Source organism: Protopterus annectens, chromosome 1.part1 (assembly GCF_019279795.1).
Source record: "Protopterus annectens isolate FY-2018-M chromosome 1.part1, PAN1.0, whole genome shotgun sequence".
NCBI lineage: Eukaryota > Metazoa > Chordata > Ceratodontiformes > Protopteridae > Protopterus > Protopterus annectens.
In genome coordinates, this window is record NC_056726.1 from 1,822,566,579 (window position 1) to 1,822,594,372 (window position 27,794).

General features: G+C 44.8%; 1 protein-coding gene across 1 annotated transcript in view; it reads right to left on the minus strand.

The window, feature by feature from the left end:
- Positions 1-27,794, minus strand: part of STK40 (serine/threonine kinase 40) — a 1,174,020-nt gene that overhangs the window by 696,584 nt on the left and 449,642 nt on the right. Inside the window, exons 5-6 of the mRNA XM_044089696.1 lie at positions 19,031-19,150; positions 12,723-12,769 (exon numbers count right to left, since the gene is read on the minus strand). Coding sequence (XP_043945631.1) covers positions 12,723-12,769; positions 19,031-19,150 — 167 coding nt within the window. The remainder of the gene's footprint in view (positions 1-12,722; positions 12,770-19,030; positions 19,151-27,794) is intronic.

Consider the following 27,794-nt stretch of genomic DNA (forward strand, 5'->3'; position numbering starts at 1 on the left):
GATCAAAAGGATGAACATCCACTGTGCTATCTTCTTCATAGGTTCATAGCTGTATATTAGGCTAAAGACCACTGGGGCCTTTATAAGCCTAGTCAAGCAATCCAACTCACTTGTGTCCCTATGTATCATGGGTGTTTATTATCGCTGGCCTTGTTCAAGAGAAATCTTGACCAATGGATGGGAGATCGCAGATATACCCCAGGGATTACCTCAGTGTCACTGCTCAACAGAGGCACAGCAAAATAATGGGTATAGTTCCCCATACTAAAGGGGTGGCGTAAGCCAAAAAACTATGGGCTAGGCTTGTAAATGCCCTCGGGCAGATAGCCTAGTATGAACCTATGAACCTATAAGTGGTTATGTTAAGACATTTCTAGAGGGTGTGTGGTTATGTTACACAAAGGTAAACAGTAGTGCCCAAACTAACAGTGACGTGGGAGCCAGACCTGTGGTGATTTTCTGACTTCTCATCAACTGGTCAAGGTTATGCTGAAATAGGGTTAGGGATGGTCTCTGCATCACAAGGATGGCTCGCCTGTTTCAGGACATGGGGATCCTGTGGGATGTGCATCTGTTTCACCAACACGTCTTATTTATGCCACAAGCAAAACTTAAAATCCTTGGATGAAGTGTTTCTGATTTTGTTCATTTTGCAGATATAAATAAGAACTGGACCCAGGGAGAATGAGACAGAAGATCCAGAAAATAGAGCCACGGAGAGAGCTAGCCAGTGTAATTACAGTTTAGTAACCTGTAAAGTTCCAAGCAAAAACACAAGTACATTTACAAATGGCTGCTGCATTTACCCACCCATTTTTGAAGTTGCTGTGTTGCAGTCTCATCTTTTTTTGGTTGAACTTTTTTTTTTGTTGAGCAGAGGATTAAGGCTTTGGCTTCTTCTATGCCTGACTACAACTCATCTGTCATGCAATAAGCCCCTGTGTTACACATATGACTGAATCAGTGAAATCTGGTCTCCTTGACCCATCTCTACAATGTGCACTACTCTGGTTTCCTGACATTCTGATAGCCTGTCCCACAATCGATCAAGTCTTAGCACTTCACCCCAAGTGTCATTAACTGTTCTGCCTTCACCACAGAGGTTTCTGTGCCATACATCAATACTGGTTGTACCACTGTTTTGTACATCTTGTCATATACTTTTGCATTCTTCTGCCATGTACTAATCCTGACACTTTTGGACCAGTTGCCTGCAGCACTTGTGTCTCTAGTTTTAACATATTCATTTAGACTTGCATCTTTTCAACCACACCTCTAGGATATTTGAAGGTGTTAACCTGTTCACTACCTCTCTATCAATTTTCAGCTTCATCCGATTCCCCCACTCCAATTTGCTGCCATGGCCATTGTCTACCCCATACTTTGTTTCATCTCATGTCAGTTTTACATTCCAGTCCACTATCATTTGCTGAAGTTGCTGTTTAGAGTCCTATTATAGTGCTACATTGCCTGTGTACATCAGTTCTGTTGATCTGTCTTTATCAGACTTGTTTGCTGATGCAGTCCATTACCAGTGTGAACAGCAATGAGCTGAACAATGAGGCGCACACACTCACTGGAAACCATCTGCAAACCTGAACACTATACACACTTATGCCATCAGGTGCTTGTACACAGCCTGCATAATTTTGCCAGTGGTTCCAGAGCTTCAAACCATTGCAGGACTGCCCAAATCATCTTTCTTGAGATCTGGTTATACAGGTTCATAGGTGTCCAAATCTAGCAATTAGACCATCCACCACTTTGGTTCATCTCCACCATCTGTCTTACAGAGATTATCAGGTATATCGTTTTGCATCCTAATCCATATCTGATCTGCTCATTACCCATTTCATTTTCAGCTGCTCCATCATTTAACATCCTTTCTTGTACTTTCATGCAGTGTGATAAGGAGTTTGTTACTGCTGCACTGCCTACAGTTGTGAATATCCCCTTTTTTCTTTATGCTAACACTAGAATGCTTGCTCTCCAATCATCTGAGGCATGCCTCTCTTTCTCCATATTGCAATGAGTACCAGCAAGAACCATTTCGCTCCTAATGCACCCAACATCTTAAGCATACCTGCAGGGACTCCATCCAAGCTTGACACTTCCCCAACTTCATTTTCCTTAGTTCACTTTGTACTACTTCTAGGGTGGGTTCTTCCTCTTTCAACAAAGGGTATGCATGTGGCAGTTTCTTCATTTAGAAACTTCTTGAAGTACTTCATCTGTCCTTGATATTCACTGGCCTGATAAGCAGATTGTTGCTGTGTCCCTTATGAATGGCATCTGATAACCATCTTCTTTACTTTGCTGTCATTGCCTTGCAACCTGATAAAACTTTATTGTGCGATCTGCTGCACCACTTTCTAGAAAAGTACAGTTGTGTACCTACCATAAATGTAGATGTTAGAGTGTATACACTTGGGTTATCCTTCTGGCAGGCTACCCGCAGTCTGCCTGAATTCCAAAGTCCTGGTCCGGCGTCAGTTGCTGTCGCCTCTTCCCTGACGTCAGTGCGCCAGGGGTATAAAAGATGCAGCAGACGCCATTTTCTTCAGTTTTTCTTGCCACAGATGTCAGTTGCCCCCAAAAAGGGTAGACTAAACAAATTCTGATCATAAAAAAGCATGCACATAAACTTCATCTACAAGCAAATACACCACATAGGTTGTATAGAATAAAGAAGTACAGATAAGTCCTAGTAATGAAAGGGTGATGGTGGGACGGTAACCTGGACTGCAATAGTGAATACACTAACATCTACATTTATGGTAGGTACACAACTGTACTATGTTCATCGTGTTTCACTGTTGCAGTCATTACACTTGGGTTGAATCCCAAAGCTGAGGTTGGGTGGCTGGGCCTAAACAGAATTAGGAGTGGCTATGAGGCCCTGCAGAACTGCAGTGGCAAAGCCTGCTCTGGATTTAGAGTAAAGAGGTAAGTGGTAGTGCTTTGTGAAAGTGTGCACTGAAGTCCAGGTAGCAGCCTCCAAAATGTCCTTGGTTGGTACTCCTCTAAGGAAGGCTGCTGAAGTGGCTGCTGCTCTTGGCAGAATGTGGCTTAATGCCCTTAGGCACTGATTTGCCATGTTGTGAATAGCAGAAACGAATACAGTGGCCTATCCATTTTGAAATAGTCTGCTTTGAAATAGCTTTCCCTTGCGATCCTGCAGCATATGCCACTAAGAGTTGCTCAGTCTTTCTGAAAGCTTTAGTTTTGTCCAAGTAGAAGCGTAGCTGTCTGTGTATGTCCAAAGAATGCAGAAGTCTCTTCCCCTTATTCTGCGGGTTTGAAAAAGAGGTAAGAAAATGTATAGTTTGGTTAAAGGCCACACTGGACACTACCTTAGGCATAAAAGTTGGGTTTGTCCTTGGAGAAACCCTGTCCGGATGGAAAATAATAAAATGTCCCACAGACATTAGTGCCTGTAATTCTGAGACTCTTCTTGCTGAAGTTATTGCTAGAAGAGCTGTTTTCCAGGATAAGTATTTTATCTCCACTGTATTGGCTGGCTCAAAAGGATTTAGTGTGAGTTTTTCCAAGACAAAATTGAGGTCCCATGCAGGTATTGGAGCTCTCCTTGGAGATCTTATGTTTTTGGCCCGTCTGAGATACTGCCTTAGCAGTAGATGAGAGAAAATAAGTGGGTCCGTACTGTAATGAGCTGAAATGGCAGAAGCGTGGATCTTAATTGATGAGAAGGATAGGCCTTTGTCCAGCATCTCAGTTAGGTATTGTAAATTCTGAGGAATATTTGGAACAAGCATGTCAATTCCTTGTGCCTGGTTCCAAGCACAGAATTTCTTCAATTTTTCTGCATAAGATTTTCTGGTGCTGGGCCTCCTGGCCTCAAAAATAACATCCATAACTGCTTTAGAGAGAGGTGTGTTCTGAATGGTTACATTATCCGCCATGCAGCCAGATTTAGGGTTCTGAGTTGGCTGTGTAGGATCTGATTGTTTTGTTGGGTCAGCAAATGAGGAATTTGAGGTAATGTCCAGGCTGGGCCTTGAGACAAACTCTTTAGGATTGGGTACCAGTGCCAGTCTGGGGCAATCAGGATCATTTTTGGCTTCTCTTGTCTGACCTTTAGGAGTACCTTGGGGAGGAGAGGCAGAGGAGGGAAGGCATATACTGAGAGGGCGTTCCAGCTGAATGAAAGGGCGTCCACTTTCCATGCTTGTTCGTGATAAGTCCGAGTGCAGAATCTTTGTAGCTAGCAGTTGTGAGGGGAGGCAAATAGATCTATGTCTGGGCATCCCCAATTTCCTGTTACCATTCTGAAGATTTGTGGATCTAGTTTCCACTTGTGGGGATCAACGAGGTTTCTGCTTAGTTAGTCTACCAAGGTATTTGTCCTTCCTGGCAGGAATTGTGCTTGCAGGTGTACTTGATAAGTTAATGCTGTTCCACAAAGTCATGGCTTGTCTGCAGAGGGGGTGGGAATGTGTGCCTCCTTGCTTATGTACCACATGACTGTAGTATTGTCCATCTTTATCAGCAGTTGTCCTGGATGAAGTAAGTCCTTGAAGGCTGTCGGTGCATTTTGTACAGCTAGCATCTCTTTTTGATTGATATGAAGATGCATTTGGCTTGTGGGCCATGTGCCCTGAATACATTTTCCTGCCATGTGTGCCCCCAGGCATAATCTGATGCATCTGTTGTTAATGTCTGCCTGGCTGTGGGTAAAGCGAATGGCTGTCCCTTGTTGTGCTGTGGGAATGAGAGTAATTAATGTTTCTAGGCTGTGGCAATGTGGAGTCCAAACACTTTTTAGATACCATTGTAGTTTCCTCATATGCAGTCTTGCATATGGAATTAGTAGAATGCAGGATGCCATGTAGCCCAGAGCCTGCAGAATTTTTCTTGCAGATAACTGGGACTTTGTTGCCATGTTTTTGAAGTAAGAAATCAGTTGCCTTTGTCTGGCATGAGATAAGCCATTAGGGGCAGTTGTATTTAAGCTTGCACCCAGGAATATTATCTCTTGAGAGGGTACTAGTTTTGATTTCTTTTCGTTTACTGTGTACCCTAGGCAAATTAGCAATCTTTTTACAAACGCCAGATGCTGTAGTAGAATGTCTTTGGTCTCTGCTTGAATAAGGCAGTCGTCCAAGTACGGAAATATTTGAATTCCTCTGTCTGCAAAATGCAATTACTGGTGCCAGGCATTTTGTGAAGACCCTGGGCGCAGTAGATAAACCAAAGGGCAGTGGAGAGAATTGGTAGCGCATTGAGCCAGCTATGAATCTGAGGTATTTTCTTGCAAGATTGTCTGATTGGGACATGCAGGTATGCCTCCGTTGGGAGGGTGGCCTAATGGTTAAGGTGTTTGCCTTACAAACACAAGGTGCAGGGTTCGAGTCTCACAAGGGATAATTGGCTAGGCTTAAAATGGCTCTCAAGGGCAGTTAGCTTAGTACTAATCTATGAACCTATGAAAGTTACAAGCCAAGCCTTCTTGCCCAGCATGGGCAGAAGCTGCTGCAGAGTCAACATTTTGAATTTTGGAACGTCCAGGAAAGTGTTTAGAATAGACAGGTCCAGAATTTGTCTCCAGGCTTTGTCCTTTCTTGGTACTAAGAAAAGTCTTGAGTAAAATCTGGCTGAATAGCCCTCATGTCCATGAGATGAAATCTGTTTTTGTGCCTCTGTCCATTGATTGTGTGGCAGGGTCTGGCATACCTTTTGCCTTTGGAAGGGTGTGAAAGTGGAACCTGTAGCCTTGAGAGACTATATTTAAGACCCATTTGTCCTGGGTGATCTTGTGCCAATTTTGTGAAAAGTGCTAACTTTCCCCCAAAGGGAGCTGCCAAAAGATAAGTGCTTGGCATTTGCAGAGGGATGTCATTGGGACTGTTTCCTATAAGGCTGTGACTTGTCTTTTCCACTTTTGGAGGTAGAAGCACCCCATTGTTTGGGCCTGTATGAGCCCTGGGGCTGTTGCCTGCCTCTAGGGCATCTGAATCTGCCTCTTTGTGGTCTGTCTGCCACTGGAAAGGACCAATCCTTAGAAGGCCAGTTCCTGCTAAATCTGGGTGGCTGCACCTGTAAGAAATCCTTTACTGTCTGCATAGAGTTAGCTTTATCCTCCATTTTCTTCAACACCTCTTCTGCCTTAACACCAAAGTATCATGCTGTAATGGAGCATCCAATAAATTTGCTTTAACATGATCAGGCAGATTCTGTTCCTTTAACCAAGCATGCCTTCTAATAACAGAACCTCTAACTGCGGCCCTGCACGAGGCCTCCAGTGAATCATAACCACATTGCAAAGTACGTTTGTCCACTTGTTCAGCTGCATGCAATAAATCCTGCAATTCTTTGTTCTCAGCACATTCAGAATTTGTCAAAATTTTTTGTTTTAACAAAGACATTAAGTATTGCTGATATTTGAGCATATGAAACTGACAATTTAAAGCCCTTACAGCCAAGGTAGCAGAAGTGTAGACTTTTTTCCCCCCATCTGTCCAGAGCCCTAGAATCTCTATCAGAGGACAGGGTTTTTAGCAGAAGCAGCCTTGACCCCTTTGGGACCCTGTGAGATCACTTCTGGGTCAGCAGCAGGGTTTTTATATAGAAATTTATGGGAGTCTGGAACCCTGTAGTATCTGTCCGGCTTAACAGGTGCAGTCGGTAGAGAGTCTGGAGACAGGCCGGACTCTGAAAATACATCATCTACTATGTCTAGAACAGGAGGAATTGCAAGAGGTCTGTGCTGAGGCAGTAAAAGAAAGTCTCTAAGCCTTTTCTTAGAATCTGAATAATCTTGGCTCTCCCAGTGGAAATGCTCTCTCATGATATGCAGGGTTTCCCCAAATGAGTAATCCTCAGGAGGAGAAGCTGAAGGAATAGAATCTTCAGCATCAGAATCCTCATAGGGAGGAATAGAATATCCCTGTTCTGAAGACGAATCAGAGGAAATGGAAACCTGATCAGAGGAATCATATTCAGTATCTTGCCTACACCTCTTATCAGGAGGGGGATGGGAACCCCTGATCAAAGTAATTAAGTCTTCGGCCATTTTGAGCATCTGTTTCTTAGGCATAGAAGTCTGTCCTGGAGAATGCTGTACTTGTTTCCTTGTCTTTCAAACTGCTTTAGACTTTGTCTTGGATGCTGAAGTAGGCTTTATATAAAGTTGTGTAGGTCTGAAAAACACCCTCAAAAGCAGATGCCTGCTCAGCGGCTCTGGACCCATCTGAGGGATTGATTTCCGAAGGGCCAGTACCTTGAGTATCCAGAGGCCTAGTTGTCTCCATGTGTGAGTCGGAGGCGGCCTGTGGCTCTGATGTAGCGGGAGTCAGGGGCTGCGAAAGCACCTCACTGAGCACCAGCGACTGGCCTAGAAGAGGCTTCGTTGGTTTTGGACATCGGATGCCTGTCCTTTTCTTTATCCTTGCGCTTTTTATGAATTCCAGTCGTTGGTTGTTCCGATGGCATTATATAGTTAAACCTTCGGCCAAAGTAATGAAAAGCAAAATTGTACCGATGCTTTATAGTGCGTTGGTTAAATCTAGCACAAAACCGACAACTAGCAATATTGTGATCAGGGTCTAGGCAAGGAATACAGTAAGAATGAAAATCCTTATGAGGTATTTGCTTCCCACAAGAAATACAATTATTAACTTTTTCTGACATCGGTCTGGAGCAAGAAAAAAAGTTTCCCCAATGGGGTACTTAGCTTTATTGAAGACTTCGGATCTGAAAATCTCAGGAGTCGGCCGACCGGCACTTGCGAACTGCTTTTGCTTCGGGCACCGCGCGGCAAGAAAGACTGAAGAAAATGGCGTCTGCTGCATCTTTTATACCCCTGGCGCACTGATGTCAGGGAAGAGGCGACAGCAACAGACGCTGGTCCAGGACTTTGGAATTCAGGCCGACTGCAGGTAGCCTGCCAGCAGGATAACCCAAGTGTAATGACTGCAACAGTGAAACACGAACATCTGATAATTTCTCTGCAACTTAATTTATTGCCATTGCAATTTCTTTGTTAGCCTCAGTCAACCAGTACTGCGTCTTGAGTCTGGTATTCTATATCCTACAACTACTGCGGTGATCCTCACAGGACATACAGAGAGATATGATGGAACTTAATATGTATATGTTAGAGGCAGGAAAGACACTGGGTCTTGAGTAGTACCTTGCTTTCACCAACGATATCCAGAAATAAAAGACAACAGAATTTGCTTCAACAACTGGATAAGTAGTTAGTGCCATTCTAAGAGGATCCATCATATGTGAAGCCTGGGATGATACGGCAGAGAATACGTCCCAGTTTGCCAAAGATAGCTTACACCTGTTATACCACTGCTTCCATGTTCTGGATAAAGCCTTTGTTGTACCCATAGTGCCTTTTTAGGCAGAAACCCCATACTGGGCATTACTACACAGAAAATCCAAAGTCAAATTTGGGCAATACTAAGGTGGCATTACTCAATGCTAGGAGTCTAAACAGAAAAAGATACCAGAAATTGAGGCCCTTCTACAACTCTAACACATTCATATTTGTAAAGTTCCAATACAATAACATCTCCTTCCCAGGATTTAGCACTTGTCTTGGATTCAGACCCATAGGAAACTGTGGGAAGAGCATCCATTTTTGTTAGAAACACCATTTAACATCAAATTACTCAAACCTAACTTAGAACTTGTGGAGATTCAAATGATCTTTAACAATGCTAGTGACAGAGCCCCACAGATCACAGAAATGACCTCCACCACTAGTCGGGCATTAAATATAAAGCCAAATACCATATTAGGGGCCTTCAAATAACCAAGCATTGACAGGCACAAACTCAAAGTTTCCTAATTTTTTTTTAGACCAATGCATTGCAGCAAATTATAAAACTACCCACTAGACTACAGGCTGTAATATCTTTGAGCTGGTCCTTACAAACCTAGCCACCCCAACCTGCATCTCCTCATCTCTGTTAAGTCTGACCACAAATCAATCTTCTCTATCAGGCCTAGTGGTACCATCTCACCACCAAAGACTACCATCTTTAGAGAATTCTCCAAGGCAAACCTGCTTCAGCGTGTAGATCTATGCAAAATTCCCAACAGTCCCTTGCAACTGAACCCAACTGAGAAGGTGGCTGTTGCCGTCATCTCAGACTTTTACCAGCACCTGAACAACTGCATAGAAAGGTCAGTACCCATAATCCTTAAATGACTGCAAATTCAGCAATAAACCTCTCTGGTGGAATTTTCTCATTAATAAACTGTTCAATAAAAAAGGAAAGTAATAGAGAGTTGCAAGAAATCCCCATCTCCCCACTACACTGAAACATGCCAGCAAGTAACTTAAAAAACACCATCAGAAAATGTAAAGCAGAGTATAAAGGTTGCTACAGACTCCAAAGAAAACTACAACTCTTTCTTCAGTTATGTCAGAAAAGTAAAGAATTATACCCAACACTGCTATGAGCTCATCTGTGATACCACCAATTCAGACCCAAAATGGGTAGGCAAATTTACACAAGGCTTATCCCATACGTCACTGCTTGATTTGGGAGGTGAGCACTGAAGTGCTTGAAAAGGGTGGCAAGAAAGTACAGTTGTGTACACTTACCATAAATGTAGATGTTAGAGTGTATTCACTATTGCAGTCATCACTTGTGGTGTTATCCCTGCTGGGCAGCCCTTGGCCTACCTGAATACCAGAATAAAGGGCTTCCCTCCTGCTTCAGCCATCTGGAGTGTGATGCTGATGTCAGGTCATCAGGGCTATAAAATGAGGCAGCCAACAACCATTACATCAGTTTGAAACAGGCCTGCAAAAGTGAATACACTCGAACATCTACATTTATGATAAGTGTACACAAGTGTACTATGTTCTTCATGTTTCACTGTTGCAATCACCACTTGAAAATTCCCAAAGCTGAGAAACAGGGTGGAGGAAGGATGACAGGAGCTTAAAGCAAGCATCAATTCAAGGGGATGCCAGCATGCCCTGCAAGACTGTAGATGCAAATCCTGCCCTGGTTTTGGAGAAGGTAGCCAGCTGGTAGTGTTTGGTGAAAGTGTGGACTGATGTCCAGGTAGCAGCTTCCAAAATATTCTTGGTTGGAACCCCTCTCAGGAAGGCAGTGGAAGTAGAGGCTGTTCTCATGGAATGTGACCTGATGGATTTGGGAGGACTCTTTCCATGACAGGAATAGCAAAAATGGATACAATGTGAAATTTAATTAGAAATGATCTGTTTGGATATGGGTTTCCCATCTGCCTCGAGAGAAAGAGACCAGTAACTGGTCAGTTTTTCTGACTGACTTGGTCCTATCCAGGCAATATCTCAATTGTCAGTGCGCATCTAGGGTACGCAAAATTCTTTCCCCTTTATAATGGGGGTTGGGAAAGAAGGTAAGTAGATGGATGGCCGGGTTAAGGGCAACATCCAAGACCACCTTAGGCATAAAGGAGGGGTTGGTCCTAAGAGACACTCTGTCAGCATGGAAACTGAAGAGCTCAGTGGCCATAAGGGCCTGAAGCTCCAAAATTCTCCTGGCTGAGGTGATGGCCAGCAGGAAGCCAGTTTTCCAAGAAAGGTACTTCAGGTCTGCTGAAGCAGCTGGCTCAAAGGAAGACAAAGTCAGTTTTTCCAGGACAAAGTTTAGATCCCATGCAGGAGCAGGTGGCCTTCTAGGTGGTCTGATGTGGGCCACCCCTCTAAGGAACTGTTTTAACAGATAAGAAAAAATAGGCTGATCTGACTGTATATAGGTAGAGATAGCAGAGGCACATGTTTTGATAGAGGAGTATGACAATCCCTTTTCTGGAAGCTCTGCCAGAAAGTCCAGAATCAATGCCAGACTGGCCTGGGTGCTATTGGTGTCTTTGCTATGGCACCAGATGGTAAATCTTTTCCATTTGGCAGAGTAGGATCTTCTGATGCTGGGCCTTCTGGCCTCCTTAATAATGTTTAAAACCTGCCTGCTGAAGATAGTGGCATCATCCGCCTTTGTGGAATCAGCCATGTGAACAGCTTGAGTGTGGGGAGGTTTGGATGCAATACCTTTACTTTCTCTTGAGTTAGGTTTGTTGTGAGAGGCAGGTTCAAGGGAGGTTCTTTGGCCAGACTGAGGAACAAGGGGTACCAGTGTTGTCTGGGCCAGTGTGGAACAATAAGTATAGCCTTTGGTCCTTCCTCCCTGATCTTGAGAAGTACCCTGGGAATCAGGGGCAAGGGGGGGGGGGGACGGCATACACAAACAGGTTGCCCCAGTGGAAGGAGAGGGCATCCACCCTCCAGGCTTCTGAATGGAACTACCTGGAGCAGAACTTGGTTAGCTGATGGTTGTCCGAGGTTGCAAAGAGGTCCATGTTCGGGTTCCCCCAGGTTTTGCTGATGTTGAGAAAGGTCCACCTGTGCAGTTGCCACTCGTGGGGATCCAGGAGGCTTCTGCTTAACTGGTCTGCCAGGGTGCTCTGTTTCCCTGGGAAATACTGAGCAGTCAAATGCAGTCCCAGATTTGAGGCTGACTGCTATATTTGCATAGTTAAGCGACACAGGGAGTAGGAGTGAGTGCCCCCTTGCTTGTTGATATACCACATTACTGTTGCGTTGTCTGTCTTGAATAACAGCACTCCTGGTCTCAGATTATCCTTGAAAGCTTGGATTGCCCTGTGAATTGCCAGCATTTCTTTTAGGTTGATATGTAGGTCCTAAACTTCCTGTTCTGAAATGCCCTGTGTGCACATACTTCCTTGGTGTGCCACCCAGGCTGTGTTCTGAAGCATCTGTGGTGATGGTTTGGCCCTGTGGGAGAGTGATAAAGGGTAGACCCTTGTTCAGGATACATGGCTGTCCACCGTAAGAGTTCCTTCTTTAAGCTGGGAATCAGGGGCAGCTGGTACTACACAGAGTGTTGGTACCACTGTAGTTTCCACATGTGCAATCTTGGCTAGGGGAATCAGCAGGAGGTCATGTATACCACTGCTTTCTGGAATTTCCTTGCTGTGAGGTGGGTCCTGTGGGCCAGCTGGGAAAAGTAAGAGTGGAGGAAGGTCTGCTTCTCTGGAGGGAGGGAGGCTGTTTGTGCTGCTGTGTCCAGCAGAGCTCCCAGGAAGGTTAACTTTCTTGTAGGGTGAAACTGGGACTTCTGCCGGGTGATAGTGAATCCCAGGGAGGTTAGGAGAGTTCGAACAAAGGTGAGATCCTGCAGGAGTCTTTCCTTGATGTTTGCCTGGATGAGGCAGTCATTCAGGTAGGGGTAAATCTGTACGCCCTTCTGTCTGCAGTAGGCAATGACAGGAGTCAAGCACTTGGTAAAGACTCTGGGAGCAGTACATAAACCAAAGGGCAGAGCAGAGAACCGAAAGTGTAGTGACCATGCTCTGAAGTGCAGGAAACTCCTGCAGGACTTCCTTATGGGGATATGGAGGTAGGCATCCTTCAGATCTAGGGTCACTAGCCAAGCATGAGGCATCAGCATTGGCAAATGTTTTTGAAGGGTCATTATTCCGAATTCTGGAATCAAGAGGGACAGATTCAGAGTGGACAGGTTGAGAATAGGGTGCCAGGTGCCTGCCTTTCTAGGTACCATAAACAGTCTGGAATAAAACCCTTTTCCAGCCTGCTCCTTTGGTACACGTTCCATGGCGCCTTGGGCATACAACTTTTGGATCAGACAGATTGCTTCTGCTCTGATTTTCTGGTACATCTGTGAAGTCTGAATATCTGGGGTTTTCTTTGAAAGAGAATCTGTACCCACTGGTAATTTTTAGGACCCATAGATCTGAGGGTGATGGCCTGCCAATTCTGTAGGAAGAGGGAAAGTCTTCCTCCTAGTCTCTCTGGGGGGGGGGGGGGGGGCGACAGATGGGAGGGGAGAGAGTCATTGCGAGACCTTGGAGAAGGGAGTGGGCTTAGGAGAAGGGAGTGGGCTTAGAACTCCCTTGCCTAGGTGTTGCAGTGGTCCATTGTCTGGATCACTGATGGGTTTGGGACTGGTGCCTGGAAGGCCCGTCCCTGCACCCCTTCTTCTGGAATGGGTTTTGCTTGGGTAGGGAAGGACCAAATGCTTTGTGGGAAAATTCTGACTGAACCTAGGAGGCTGCACCTGCAGAAAATCCTTCACAGTCTGTATAGATTTGGCCTTGTCTTCCATTTTCTTAACCTCCTCAGTCTTGGGTCCAAACAGCTGGTCCTTGTCCAGAGGGGCGTCTAATAGTTTGGACTTTACCTGGTCAGGAAAAGGTTGTTACTTTAACCAGGTATGCCGCCTATGGATCACTGAGCCAGATGCTGCAGCCTTGCTGGAAGCTTCCAAGGCATCAAACCCACAATGCATGGAATGCTTGGCTACCTGGGAGCTGGACTATATAAGATCTGCTAGTTCCCTGGTTGTAATGCTGTCTGGTAGGGTGGACATTTTTTGTTTTAATAACTCCAGCACATTTTGCTGGTATTTATGCATATGAAATTGACAATTCAGGGTTCTAATGGCGAAGGTAGCCAAAGTGTAGACTTTCTTTCCTAGTCTGTCTAAGGCTCTGCTTTCTATCAGTTGGAATGGGGTTTTAGAGAAGCTAGCCCTAGCCCCCTTGGGACCCTGAGTAATGACCTTTCAGTCAGCTGTAGGGTTTTTAAAAAGATACTTGTGGGCGTCTTGTACCCTATAATATCTGTGTGGCTTCCTGGGAGCAGGTGGAAGAGTCTATGGTAACTGCAGATTCCAAAGACATCCCCCACCACATCCAAGATTGTGAAGGATGGCCAGAGGTTTATGCTGTGGCAGGTCAAGGAACTCCCTCAGTCTCTTCTTTGACTGAGGACAGTCTTGTGCCTCAGAATGAAAATGTTCCCCAAGTGAATTTAAAAAGTTTCCCTGAAGGAGAGGTCCTCTGGTGGGGAGGCAGCAGCAATGGGGTCCTCAGCATCAGATTCCTCAAATGCTGCAAAGGTCTGCTCTTCAGTGTCCGACACTTCTAGATCCAACCCTTCTGACTCCTGGTCAGAAAGAGCCTCAGGGGAAGTGTCCCTCTTACTTTTGGCTGGGGTGGCTTGGGTGAGCTGGCTTCCTCTTATCGGGGTGATTAGATCTTCTGCCATTCTGAGCAGCTGCTGCGACTGTGGGGCAGGCTGGGTGGAAGGAAGTCAGTGGCTGGGTTCCTGGGATGGGCTCTCTGACATAAGTTAAAAGCAAGAAAAGGTTCCCCAGCGGGGTACTTAGCTTTAGACGGTTACTCCTTCACTCTGGCAACAGGCAACCGATGCACTCGCGTACTGCTTCTGCTTCAGGCTCCAGGGCAAGAAAGAATGATGCAATGGTGTCAGCTGCCTCATTTCATAGCCCTGATGACCTGATGTCAGCCTCATACTCCAGACAATCGACGCAGGAGGGAAACCTTTTACTCTGGTATTTGGGCCGGCCGAGGGCTACCCAGCAGGGATAACCCCACAAGTGATGACTGCAACAGTGAAACACGAAGAACATCTTAAGTCTGCCTACTTAAAGGTGTATATGGTTAGACATTTTATGCTTCCTGTGATCACTTATCTAGTATGGTCCTCCTCTCCTTCCTTTTGACAACTTCCTGAACTTCTGCATTCCACCACCAGTGTTCCTCAAGTACCTTACTTCTACACCTGGCTTGAATACATAGCTGTTCTTTCATGTTTTGAGATGTTGTCATTCCTCTTCAAGCTCCCTCTTACCGAGGTGCTTCAGTCATGAGCATTTCCTTGAACTCCAGTGTTTCTGATCCAATCAACTTCCAAGTTATCAACCTAGTCTCTGTTGACTTACAGCCTTCAATGACTACTGCTTTCAGTCCGTTGTGGCCACCAGCGATTTATGCTGCGGGCCAACTGTTTTACTAGGGATGATTTTGCAATCTCTGTCCTCAACGTCCTTTCTTTACTAGAAGGAAGTTGGAGTTGCATGCTGACCACAAGTAAAAGCATAAAAGTCTGCCTCATCACAAGCTGCAAAACAGAGAAGACACTTTCACAATGTAACGGTGGAATAAGACAATGGAATATTAAACAGACTGGCTACCAAAGGAGTAGACCATCAGGGCCATGCCCGAAAGATGATCAGCTATCTTTTTCCACATAATCAGAATCATGCTTCTAGTCAAATATATAACACAGAATATAAATAGCGTGGAAGTGCTTTCTCCTGGGAAGAATACCACACAATTTTAGTATGGAAAGGCACTTTTCAAGCATTTTAACATGAAAAGGCTCTTTTTCCAGGGATACAGGCCTATAGGATCAGTGACCTGTTCTCTTATCTTGGGTGATGACGTTGGCTCCACTGCCAAAAGAACAACTTCTGGTGAAAACCAAAATATAGTCCAAAGCATAAAAACCTAAAAAGTTGGGCCCTACATGCAGTCAGCCTATCCAAACTGGATCCAGATTATTTTCTTAGACAAATCATGGCAACACTGTGAGCAATACACTCCTCTCCAAAATCCAGCTTAGAATGCAAGGCAGCATAAAAGTAAATCTGAAGCTTCTCAGCAGAATGACCCTACCATCAGAAGGAAAGAAAAATGAAGAGTCAAGGGACAGTCATGGTGGTCTGATGTCATGGTGAGCCTGAACAAAAAAAAAACTGCATCAAGTTAGCAAGGATGTTTTGTAATGAAATGGAGCAAAACAATGGTGCACTTGTTAGTGTTGCTGTTGCCTTTCAGCTCCCAATGCCTGGGGTACGATCCTGGTGTTTGAGCAGGGTCTAGATGCTGTTCTGGAGTTATTTTACTGCAACTACTCCCCATATAAATTCTTCTATGAGCAGTCATGCCAGTTGTGGGACTATCTAAAGCTTTGACAAACTCAACCCATCAATTCAGTGTGGGAAAAAATAAAAGGAAAAATAATATAGCAGATGTGTCTTTTTGAAAGCATATCCAAATCAACTGTACTTGCAAATGAAATGAACATTATTTTTAGAGGACAGCTAGCACCCTCAACTCCTGCCAGTTCTAAAAAAAGGAGGAGGTTAATGGGTCTACCACCCCTTGCAACACAATTAATGAAAAAAAAAAGTTTGCAGATATAGTAGATTGAATTTCAATACAACTCCACAAGTGTACATGACTACTGAGATCATCATATTGACATGCAGCATAAAATCCTTGATTTACATCATCTGTCACAGAAGGCAGGTAATGGTAAAATGAAAGGTTCACAGGCCCCATGCTAAAGGACAATGCTGTCCAAGCTGCTGAAACCTTTACAAAGGCACTCTGAGCATCCGCAGGAATGCATGGATCATGCTATCCCAAGTAAAACCAAGACTCACTCCTCCAAGAAAAGGAAACCAGTCTGGTGGACCCCTGCCATAAACAAGTTATACAACAGGAGGAGGAAACTAGTACAGAAAAGAGTAAAATCCCAAGAAGGAAAGACATCCCTGATCAGTATCAGCAAGAAACTACGATCCCTCATTAAATCATCCAAGGCTAGTTTCGAAAGAAAAATTGCCAATGACGCCAAAGATAACCACAAAGCATTCTTTAGCTATGTCAAGAACCTAAGTGGAAACTCTCAGATCTGCTCTGAGTTAGTGCAGAATGGCACAAAATACATTGAACTGACTGATATTGCCAACATTCTGGCAGACAGGTTTAGTGCAAACTTCACCCCCTCTCACCCTCTAAAGGGCCCATAACCATACCAGAAGAATGTAGGGCCCCGTCAATCACAGACACACAGGTTAAAACAGCCATATCCAAAGCCAAAAACATAGCTTCAATGGGACCGGACGGTGTCCCAGGCTGTGTCTTACAAGAGCTCCAAAATGAACTGACCCCTCACCTAAACACACTGTTCAAATTCAGCCTCTCTACAGGCTACGTACCCACAGAGTGGAGCACAGTAACAGTTATCCTGCTCCAGAAAGGTGGAGCCACAACGGACCCCGGGAACTATCACCCTATAAGCCTGACTAGCCTGGTCTGCAAGGCTATGGAACACATCATCATGGAACTCATTAACAGAGACATTGGGAACCTCCAAACCTTGGACCCTATCCAGTTTGGCTTTGTTAAGGGCAGATCATGCCTCCTAAACCTGGTGGACATCTTTGAGACGGTTACCAATGCATACTACCTAGACCTCGCAAAGGCTTTCGACACCATTCCCCATTCTAGTATTATAGACAAGCTCACCAGCTTGAACATAAACCCCTACATCACGAGATGGGTTGCCAACTGGCTCATGGATAGAACCCACATAGTGAGACTTGCAGGCTCTATGTCAGACTCTAAAACGGTTACAAGTGGCATCCCCCAGGGCTCAGTCCTAGGATTCCTCCTGTTCGGTATATACTTCTCAGAGGTACAGGCAAGCATAGGAGGACTATGGCTGACCAAGTTAGCAGACTGCAAACTAGGGGCCATAATTGATTCTCCAGCTGATACAGGCACCCTCCAGATGGGTCTCACTGAGACGGATACCTGGTGTCATGGCCTCAAGCTAAATGCCAAAAAGTGCATAGTCATCCCCTTTGGAAAAAACAAAGTACCCGCAAACTACCACATAGGTGGCAGTCCCCTAAATACAGAAAATGTAATAAGGGATCTGGAGACCCAAGTAGATAGTAATCTCTCCTTTGATAATCATATTGCCAAGGTGGTTAGAAAATCCTTCTATGTGGCCCACCTAATCACAAAAGGGTTCGCATCTAGAACAAGAGAGGTTATTGTGCCTCTCTACTCATCACTCAATAGATCCATCATAGAATACAACGCCCCATTTGGGATGTACCTTACAAGACACCTGCAACAGCTGGAAAGACCACAAAAGTACCTCACAAAGAGGATTACTGGCCTCAAACAGATGCCCTATGCAGCCCGACTCAAGAAACTCCAGCTGTACTCGGTTGCATACCGCTTACTCAGAGGTGATCTCTGCCTGACATACAAGGCCATGTCCAACCCAGAATTGATGGACATGCTCCACCTAAAAAAAAACAAATCCCGGAGAGCCACACGCTCTAGAGATATAAACCTCACCACAATGATAAATAGGACATGCTGGAGGGATAGATTCCTATCCCAGAGACTTCCCATGCTTTGGAACAGGATTCCAATATACATCAGGCAAAGCCCCTCACTAACACTCTTCAAGAGAAACCTTGACAAATGGATGGGAAACAGAAAATTTACCCCGGGGATCACTGCAGTGGCTCTGTTGGACAGTGGCACGGGGAAATAATGGCTCTGCTGGACAGAGGCACAGGGAAATAATACAAGGGGGTGGCAAAAGCCAACACATTCTGGCTAGGCTCATAAATGCCCTTGGGCAGGTTGCCTAGTACTTACCTATGAACCTATTATGAATCTCTGCATGCATCAGAAGATTTTCTCTGGGTATTTATGGCACATACAAATCAACACAACTGAAACTGGGAAGCAAACTAACATCTACTGTAAAACAGCGCAATGCTAAAAAAAATAAAATGCAGTCTTGCAAACAAGCAGTAACTGTAAGGCACTAAAACTTTGTGAGTGGGTAATGCTATAAATTAAACAGTACAACAGAAAACTTTAAAAACTGTGCCACAAGAAACACTTACACACTACAACAGATAACTCAAATGTTAATGTAATTAGTCACAATCACCACTGAATTTATAACCGCTGTCCAAGCAACACAGTAAGATTAATTAAATTAAAAGGCTACAAGCCCCCCCCCCCCCATAGACAAACACACTGCTGCTTTCTTTCAGATTAGTCCACAGGGAAATTACATTTGAAGAATGTCTCTACCCAAGCAATAAAACAGAAGTGTGTTTAATCTGACATACTACCTTCTGCTACAAATATACAAATGAAATAAGTTGCAAAGAAGCAGAACATTATAAGATTATAAAGTACATGCAATAAAGTAATGAACACTATCAGATGAAACTTTTTTTAACAGCATCATCAAAATGTCAACATTCAGGAGCACAACAATATAAAAAACACTGCAAAGAAAAAACCTTTATTTAAACCCAGTGTGGCAGTAACACTGCTATACAACAAATGTTCACAGCACTAACAAAATATGCAAATGCACTTACCACTGAGTACATCAGGGCTGATGTAAGCAGGACTCCCTCGTTGATCTTTTAACAAATCATCCTCACTTACTAGATGCTTCCCAAGGCAAAAGTTTGTGATGATTATTCTGTGTGTTCTGTAAGAAAACATTTATTCCATGTCTGACAAGCTTGAAGAAAGCACATTCTTTTAAACTTCTATTTTTAATAGAAACCATAAATCAAAGAATGTCAGGTTCAGAACACTTCAATAGTAAAAAAATGGAGCTCATAGGAATAAAGTATACATGTGCATACGTGAGCACCTGTGCTACATATGCACACATGCACGGCCTATGGTGTGATAAATGCAAAACCCAGTACAGTAGGGCTCCCTCTTATCTGGCCTAACAGGCCATCAAATTTCTGCCGTAGCCCTAGCAAAAGACAAGGTAGAACAGCCTACCTATCCTTGGGGGAAGTGACCTCAGCACAAGAAGCTGTTAGTAATTGGTTGTTTGGGACCATTCCTAGCTCTTTTGTAGTTCACTGCTTAAAATCCGCCGCTGGGCATTTTTTTTCTGGCTATACTGCTCAGACAAGCTCCACGTGGGTTTACAGAGTGGTCCTAGCAGCAAGGAACTCGAAAAAGCGACTACATTCTGGATTTAAGTATCTTTGCTTTTTTTTCACTGAAAATAGCTTCTGCTGCTTACTTTAAACTAGCCTGAACTGTTTTTTTTACTGATTACTGCATTTATTTTAAAAATTGCACTTAAAGTTACATTTAGTCGAATTTAGTCGAAAGTTTGCTTGTTTGTTTGTTTAATTGAACTGTGGAGGCTGCCCACTAAAGTGTGCTAGCCTGTGTAACTAATTTATCACTGTCTCTGCATTTTCTGTGTATTTCTGCAAAAAAAACAAAAAAACAAAAAAATAATCCTTGTTTTCCCGCCTTTTTCGACTAGTTTAGACCAGTATACAGGCATTGCTGTATTCTGGGCTGTGGTGTAGTTCCTGTGTTGTCCATTACCTTACTTGAATAAAAGGAAGTTTCTTTGCTCACCAGTGGGAGTGGGGAGCCTTGAGCAGCCTACCTATCCTTGGGGGAAGTGACCTCAGCACAAGAAGCTGTTAGTAATTGGTTGTTTGGGACCATTCCTAGCTCTTTTGCAGTTCACTGCTTAAAATCTGCCTTTGCACAGCTTTGCGCGGTCATGCGCATAGCGCAGCGCCAGTTAAACAAAGTTAAACTTGGTTAAACTTTTTCTGGCTCCGCCAAGTCTGCTCTTCAATTTTTCCCTTAGAAATGTTCTACTTGCAATCTAAACAGCCTATACTCTATCTGAAAAGCTCAGCACTTGCTCCTAAAGCATTTTGTATACAGGTAAAGCACTCTTAAACAAACGAAAAGTACTTCATTCACCTAAATTCTGTTGAGTACCCATTTCCCTATAGGTCCTTTCTGACTCAGTTACACAGCAATCTTTTTCACTATTTCTAGCATGTCGAAGGGTCAGTTGCTAGCGTCCTCTCCTGTTCACCTGGTGAATCTGGGAATCTTGAGGCAATGTTACAATTACCTCATGTACACAGACAGCCCTCTCCTCCTCCCAACAAATACAAATATATGCGAGAGATGCAACTATATAGCCAAACTGGAGGCTGAGCTCTCTAAATTCAGTACTGGCAAGACCAGTCAGGAGGAGAAGGTAACCACGCACACCACAAACCCAGTCTCACATAGAACTATCACAACTGCAAACCAAACACAAACACACAAAAACATACTCGGAGGCGCTGATTAAAAATCTACCAAAACAACAGAGGCCTCCAAAGCAGACACCCAAGCAACCACCACCTCAAGACATAGCAAATGCAACACATAGTTCACAAAGTCAGTGTGCTAAACAGTCACAGCCCTTAAGGCCAAACAACATGCCAGACACACTTGTAATAAGTGACTCCATAGTCAGGCACACTGACGTCCCGCTCACCAGACTGAACAAGGAGAGGGTCACAGTAAGCTGCCTGTCGGGAGCTAGAATCTGCCACATAACACAAGCACTCAGGTCACTCCACAGCAAGTACAAATATGACTCAGTCATTGTACATGCAGGTGTAAACGACCTGAGACGCCTCCCTGGACTACATGAAAAGAGACATAGAGGAGCTCTCTGATTATGTAGCCCAGGCCGGTATGACCCTGACCCTGAGCAGCATCTTACCCTCACCAAGAATGATGCCACAGTACAAAGACAAAATGATCAGGTTTAACAATTGGCTTAATTACTGGTGTCATTCTAAGGGGATCCAGTGTCTGTCTGCTTGGGATGACATGCTTGACAAGCCACGCTGCTTCGCAAGGGATGGTTTGCACCTGTCACCCCTGGGCTTCCGGATATTGGCCAAGGCTCTTGCCACCCCCATAGTGCCTTTTTTAGGCAAGGCTCAAATGAGAAACCTACCTCCCTAGAAAACACAAGTGGAAAAAAACTAAGGGTAATGCTGCTCAATGCCAGAAGTCTAAACCTCAAGATGCACGCCCTCGAAGCCCTTCTCAGTATGGAGAACATTGATGTCTGTGCAGTGATTGAAACCTGGTTCAAGGCTCCTGAGAGCACCCCAGCACTATCAGGTTTTACCTCATATCATGCTTTCCGGCCCCAAAACTTGGACAGAACCACAAAAGGAGGGGGGAGTATCCATTTTCATCAAAGATACCCACACCTCCAGGTTAGTGGCAACGCACGAAGCATCGGAGACTATCCAGGTGCAACTAACCATAGGTAAAACTGCCTTACAGTTTGTAGCATGCTACAGACCACCCTCTCAAACTCAGGAACCCCACACAGCCTTCCTGAAGACACTGGAGAGTATGAATGTCTCTCCAAATACCATCATTTTGGGAGACTTCAACTACCCAAACATAGACTGGGAACATTACTCAAGCCCCAACACTCTAGCCCAAAGGTTCTTAGAATTCATAAACTCAAATGCAATGGAACAACTAGTCACCATTCCCACAAGAGGAGACAATATACTAGACCTGATCATCACAAACATGGGGACAAAATGCTCCACACCGGAAGTACATCCCTCTTTGGTAAGATCAGACCATAAATTAATCTCACTGGAAATCCACATCCCGCCCCCACCCCTGCACAAAAGACCACAGTGAAGAACTTCTCAAAAGCAAACTTCACACTTCTTAAGACTGAAGTGGTATCTTTCAAGGCCCCTGGGCCAGTGGAAACCACAACCCACACTGCTGAATCCCTTGCAAATGCCTTCTATGGGCACCTTCAAGAATGCATGGATCATGCAATCCCAAATAAAACCAAGACCCATTCCCCCAAAGGCAGGCGACGGTCTGGTGGACCCCAGCCATAAACAAACTTTACAACAGAAGGAGGAAGCTACTACATGACGGAGCAAAATCCCTAAAAGGAAAGGCATCTCTGATCAGTACTAACAAAAAACTACGATCACTCATAAAATCATCCAAGGCCAACTTTGAGAGAAAAATCGCAAATGACACAAAAGACAATCACAAGGCCTTCTTTAGCTATGTTAGAAACCTGAGTGGAAACTCCCAGATATGCTCAGAGTTAGTCCAAAATGACACAAAATACACTGAACCCACTGACATTGCCAACATTCTGGCAGACAGGTTCAGTGCAAATTTCTCCTCCCCCCCCAAAAGGAGAAATAACTATCCCAGCAGAGTGTAGCCTCTCTAACATCTCAGATGCCCAGGTGAGAGCCGCCCTCGCTAAAGCTAAAAACACAGCATCAATGGGACCGGATGGTGTCCCGGGCTGTGTGCTACATGAACGCCAAGAGGAACTAAACCCACACATAAGGCTGCTGTTTAATCTTAGCCTTACCACAGGATACGTACCCAAAGAGTGGCGTACGGCAACAGTGGTCCCACTTCACAAAGGCGGTGCTTCTACGGACCCTGGAAATTACCGCCCCATAAGCCTGACGAGCCTGGTCTGCAAAGCTATGGAGAGGATCATTATGGAACTCATAAACAAAGACATTGGGGACCTACAGACATTGGATCCTACCCAATTTGGCTTTGTCAAGGGCAGATCCTGCCTTCTGAACTTGGTCGACTTTTTGAAACAGTCACTAAGGCCATTGATGAGGGTAAGGCAGTTCACACAGCCTACCTTGACCTTGCAAAAGCCTTTGACACAATACCCCACTCGGGCATCATAGACAAACTCACCAGCTTAAATGTAAACCCATATGTCACAAGATGGGTTGCAAACTGGCTCAAGGACAGAACCCACAGGGTCAGAGTTGCTGGAGCTATGTCAGACTCTAAGCCAGTCACAAGTGGTGTCCCACAGGGCTCAGTCCTGGGACCCCTCTTGTTCGGCATTTATTTTTCCGAGGTACAGGCAAACATAGGAGGATTGTGGCTGACAAAGTTCGCAGATGACTGCAAACTGGCGCCATAATTGATACTCCAGCGGACACAAACATCCTTCAGAGAGGCCTCATAGAAATGGATAATTGGTGCCAGAGCCATGGCCTTAAGCTAAACGCCAAAAATGTATAGTCATACCCTTTGGGAAAAACAAGGTACCGACAAATTACCACATAGGCGGTAATCCATTAAGTACGGAAGAGGTAATCAGGGACCTAGGGACTCAGGTTGACAGTAACCTCTCATTTGACACTCACATTGCCAAAGTGGTTAGGAAGACCTTCTATATTGCCCACCTTATCATGAAGGGTTTCACATCTAGATCAAGAGAGGTCATTGTGCCCTGTACTCTTCTCTTATCAGGCCAATGATTGAGTACAATGCCCCATTTGGGATGTATCTCACCCGACACCTGCAGCAGTTGGAAAGACCCCAAAAGTTCCTCACCAAGAGGATAAAGGGTCTTAAACATATGTCATATGCTGCCCGACTGAAAAACTCCAGCTCTATTCAGTCGCATACCGCCTACTCAGAGGTGATCTGTGCCTGACGTACAAGGCCATGTCCAATCCTGAATTAATGGACATGCTCCACCTCAGAAAATCCAAATCCATCAGAGCCACGAGAACAAGTGACTTACACCTCAACACAGAAATAAATAGAACGTGCTGGAGGGACAGATTCATAACCCAGAGGCTCCCTACACTCTGGAACAGAATCCCAGTCCATGTTAGGCAGAGCCCCTCACTGACTCTATTCAAGAGAAATCTCGACGAGTGGATGGGAGATCGTAGGTTTACCCCGGGGGTCATCTCTTTGTCACTACTAGACAGAGGCATAGTAAACTAAACCCTAAAAGGGCGTAGTATTCTCATCCTAAGGGGTGGTGTAAGCCACATACACTCTGGCTAGGCTTATAAATGCCCTAGGGCAGATAGCCTAGTACGAACCTATGAACCTAATTCTGCCTCCTCTGGGCTAAATAATGACAGAGTTTTAAACTTCATATTCGTTAGAAAAATGTATACTAACACAAATTTTTTTTATTCGAGCGGATTTATTTATTTATTTGACATTTGTTAACTGGGTTGGTCCAGCTGGGCAGGAGCCTGTTTTCAGTGGAGACCCGAGGAGAAAAGCTCCAATTACAAAAACAATTATAACATAGGTAACAAAACACAGAAAGTACCATAACCAACTATAACTCCATAACATATTAATACAAATATGACTCAAACATATTCAAATTACAGCAAGAGGGTTTTCTCAAAGAAATGAGTATATGAACCCCTAATGTGTTTTTTTTTTTTTTTTTATGTACAAAACAAATTATATACAAGTGATCAAGTAAAAGATATACAAGTGAATCAATTTCATTGCATAGGCTTTGTAGGAAGGTATAGGTGCTTTCAGGAGTTCAGAAGGAAGGAGTACCAATTGTATAAAGGGGACATATCAGGTAGGTTCTAAGCAGAGACATAATTTAGTGTTGAGAAGATAATGCTTGAGTTCCTTTTTAAAGTGTGCAGGGTGTATGACGGCACGGACGTTCAGAGGAAGTTTGTTCCAAGTGTGGGCTATATAGAGCAGTTATATTGCAGTTTGCCTGTGTTCTTCTTTGGATGATCTACATTCAGAGGTTGTTGGTTAGAGGTGCAGAGGGTTCTAGAAGGGGTATAGGTAGATACAAGAGTAGTGAGAGTTGGACAGGATGAAGGCCTGTATAGAATGGAGCGAATAACTTGAAATTGAGAAAGTAGCAGTAGCTGAGGGAATTCGAACCACTGTAATGAGTTCAGGGCAAGGCAGTGATGGGAGTTGTAGGAGTTAGTCATGAATCTTGCAATTTTATGGTAAGTTTGTTGCAGTTTGTTCATGGTAGTAGCTTGTATATTGGTCAGTATTGGGGCTGCGTAAAGAAGTGTGGGCAGGAGGAAGGACTGTGCTAGGGAGAGTCTAGCATTTGAAGAAAGAAATTAAGAAGTTGTTATGTACTCACCATAACGTTCCATCTGAGTAGGTGGCTTCATTTGTCTGCAACCTGTGGTCTTGGATCCGATATCGGATCCGAGCCGGCAACTTGTTTCATAGCTAATGGATCCGAGCTCCTAGCTCCTCCTCTCACCTATAATCCCCTGCCAACCCTCCATGACCTCAGATCAAGTTTGCCCCTCTATAGATACCCAAAAGGGGTATTCCAATAAACAACCTACATAGATCCATTCTAAAGGCCAGGGGGAAGGAGGGGGGGATGGTTGCAGACAAATGAAGCCACCTACTCAGATGGAACGTTATGGTGAGTACATAACTTCTTAATCTGAAGTAGGGACTTCATTTGTCAGCAACCTGTGGGACAGAGTCCCCAGCTACCTGAATCTTGGGTGGCCATCATGGAAGGATATTGTGGAGCACCGCACAGCCAAAGGATGCTCTCCCTCTAGAAATTACGTCCAGTTTGTAGTGGTTAATAAAGGTATGAGATGAGGCCCAAGTGCCGAACAAATATCATCCAACGGAACTCTAGATTTGAAGGCAGCAGAAGTAGAGATGGAACGAGTGGAATGTGCGCGAACTCCTCCAGCTGCGGGTCTCCCAGAAGCTTGGTACGCTAAAAAGAATACATTGGGAAATCCAGCGTGACAAGGTGATTTTTGAGACTGCTTTCCCCAAATTGAATTTGGCAAAGGAAATGAACAGCTGGTCGGATTGCCTGTGACCAGCAGTCCTACGAGTATAAAAACGTAGCTGCCTATGAACATCTAATGAGTGCAGCTTGTACTCTCCTTTATTCTGATATTTAGGAAAGAAGACCGGTAGATTTATGGATTGATTTATATTGGTTTCTAATGCTATTTTGGGAAGGAAGGAGGGATTGGTCCTGAGGTACACTCTGTCCGGATGAAAAATCAAGTAAGGAGGCTTCACAGAAAGGGCTTGAAGTTCCGAAACTCTTTTCGCTGAAGTAATGGCTACAAGGAATGCTGTTTTCCAGGACAAGTATTTGAGATCCACTGAAGCGGCAGGCTCAAATGGTGGAGCAGTTAGGGCTTGAAGAACTAGTGAAAGATCCCAAGGGGGTACGGCTTCTTTGATAGGGGGTCTGAGCAGAAAAGTACCCTTGAGAAAGGTTTTACACAATTTGGCCGACATCAAGGGCCCTGTGTCATGTCCCACATGGTAATGGGAGATGGCCGCCAATTGTACTTTGACGGTTGAGCAACTAGCACCTTCCTGAAAGAGTCCGGTTAGGAAGGCTAGTATGGATGGAAGAGGGGCCGTAAAGGGATCTAGATTATGATGCTCCGCCCAGACGGAAAAACGTTTCCATTTACTGCGGTACACCTTCTTGGTGGAAGGTTTATGCGCTGCCATGAGGATGGCTTTGACTGGTGAAGAGATACCGGGAGTCCTACCTATGAGTGGAACTGGAGCAACCAAGCTGTCAGCTTCAGACTGTCCAGATTTGGGGTCGACAAGCCCGACGGATGGGAGATTAGATCCGGACTGGGATCCGGGATCCAGAATCCAGGGGGATTCACTAGGTAAGGGAACCAAGTTTGCCGAGGCCAGAATGGGGCAATGAGGATCATCCTGCTCCCCAACCGCGAGGTTTTCTGTAAGAGCTGTAGCATCAGGGGTAGAGGAGGATAGGCATAAAGTAGACCGGCCGGCCAAGCATGCACCAGAGCATCTCTTGGAGTTTCCCCTGGAGGGGGAATCAGAGCGAAGAAATTGTCGCATTTGGTGTTTGAGGGAGAGGCAAAGAGATCGTAGCAGGGTTGCCCCCATATTTCGTATATCTGCTTCGCTACTAGTGGGTTGAGAGAACACTTGTAAGTGGAAAGAATGGTGCAGCTGAGTTTGTCCGCTAGGATTTTGGCCCGCCCTGGAATGTGTGTTGCAATCAGAAAGCGGTTGGTGGAAATTGCCCATTCCCACACTCTCATGGCTTTGCGGCATAGAGGGTAGGACCTGGTTCCCCCCTGTTTGTTGATGTACCAGACAACAGACATGTTGTCCGACTGAATTGCAATAGTTCCTACGGGGAGGAGATTCTGAAGTGCTTGCAACGCGTACAGCACCGCTCTCATCTCCAGAATGTTGATATGTAAGGAGGTCTCTGTATCGTTCCATGTGCCTTGGACTGTCCTGCCTGAATAATGCCCCCCGCCCCCACCCGAGGCGAGAGGTGTCCGTGGTCACCGTGGCGAGAGGGGAAGGAGTGCAGAAGGGTCTGAAGAAGGTATGGAGATCCGGAGCATGAAGCCACCATAACAGGGCCCTCCTGCAAGCCTTGCTGATAGCGATGGGGTGATGGAGAGGAAAAGACTGAAAGGACCATTGTACTAGAAGGGTCC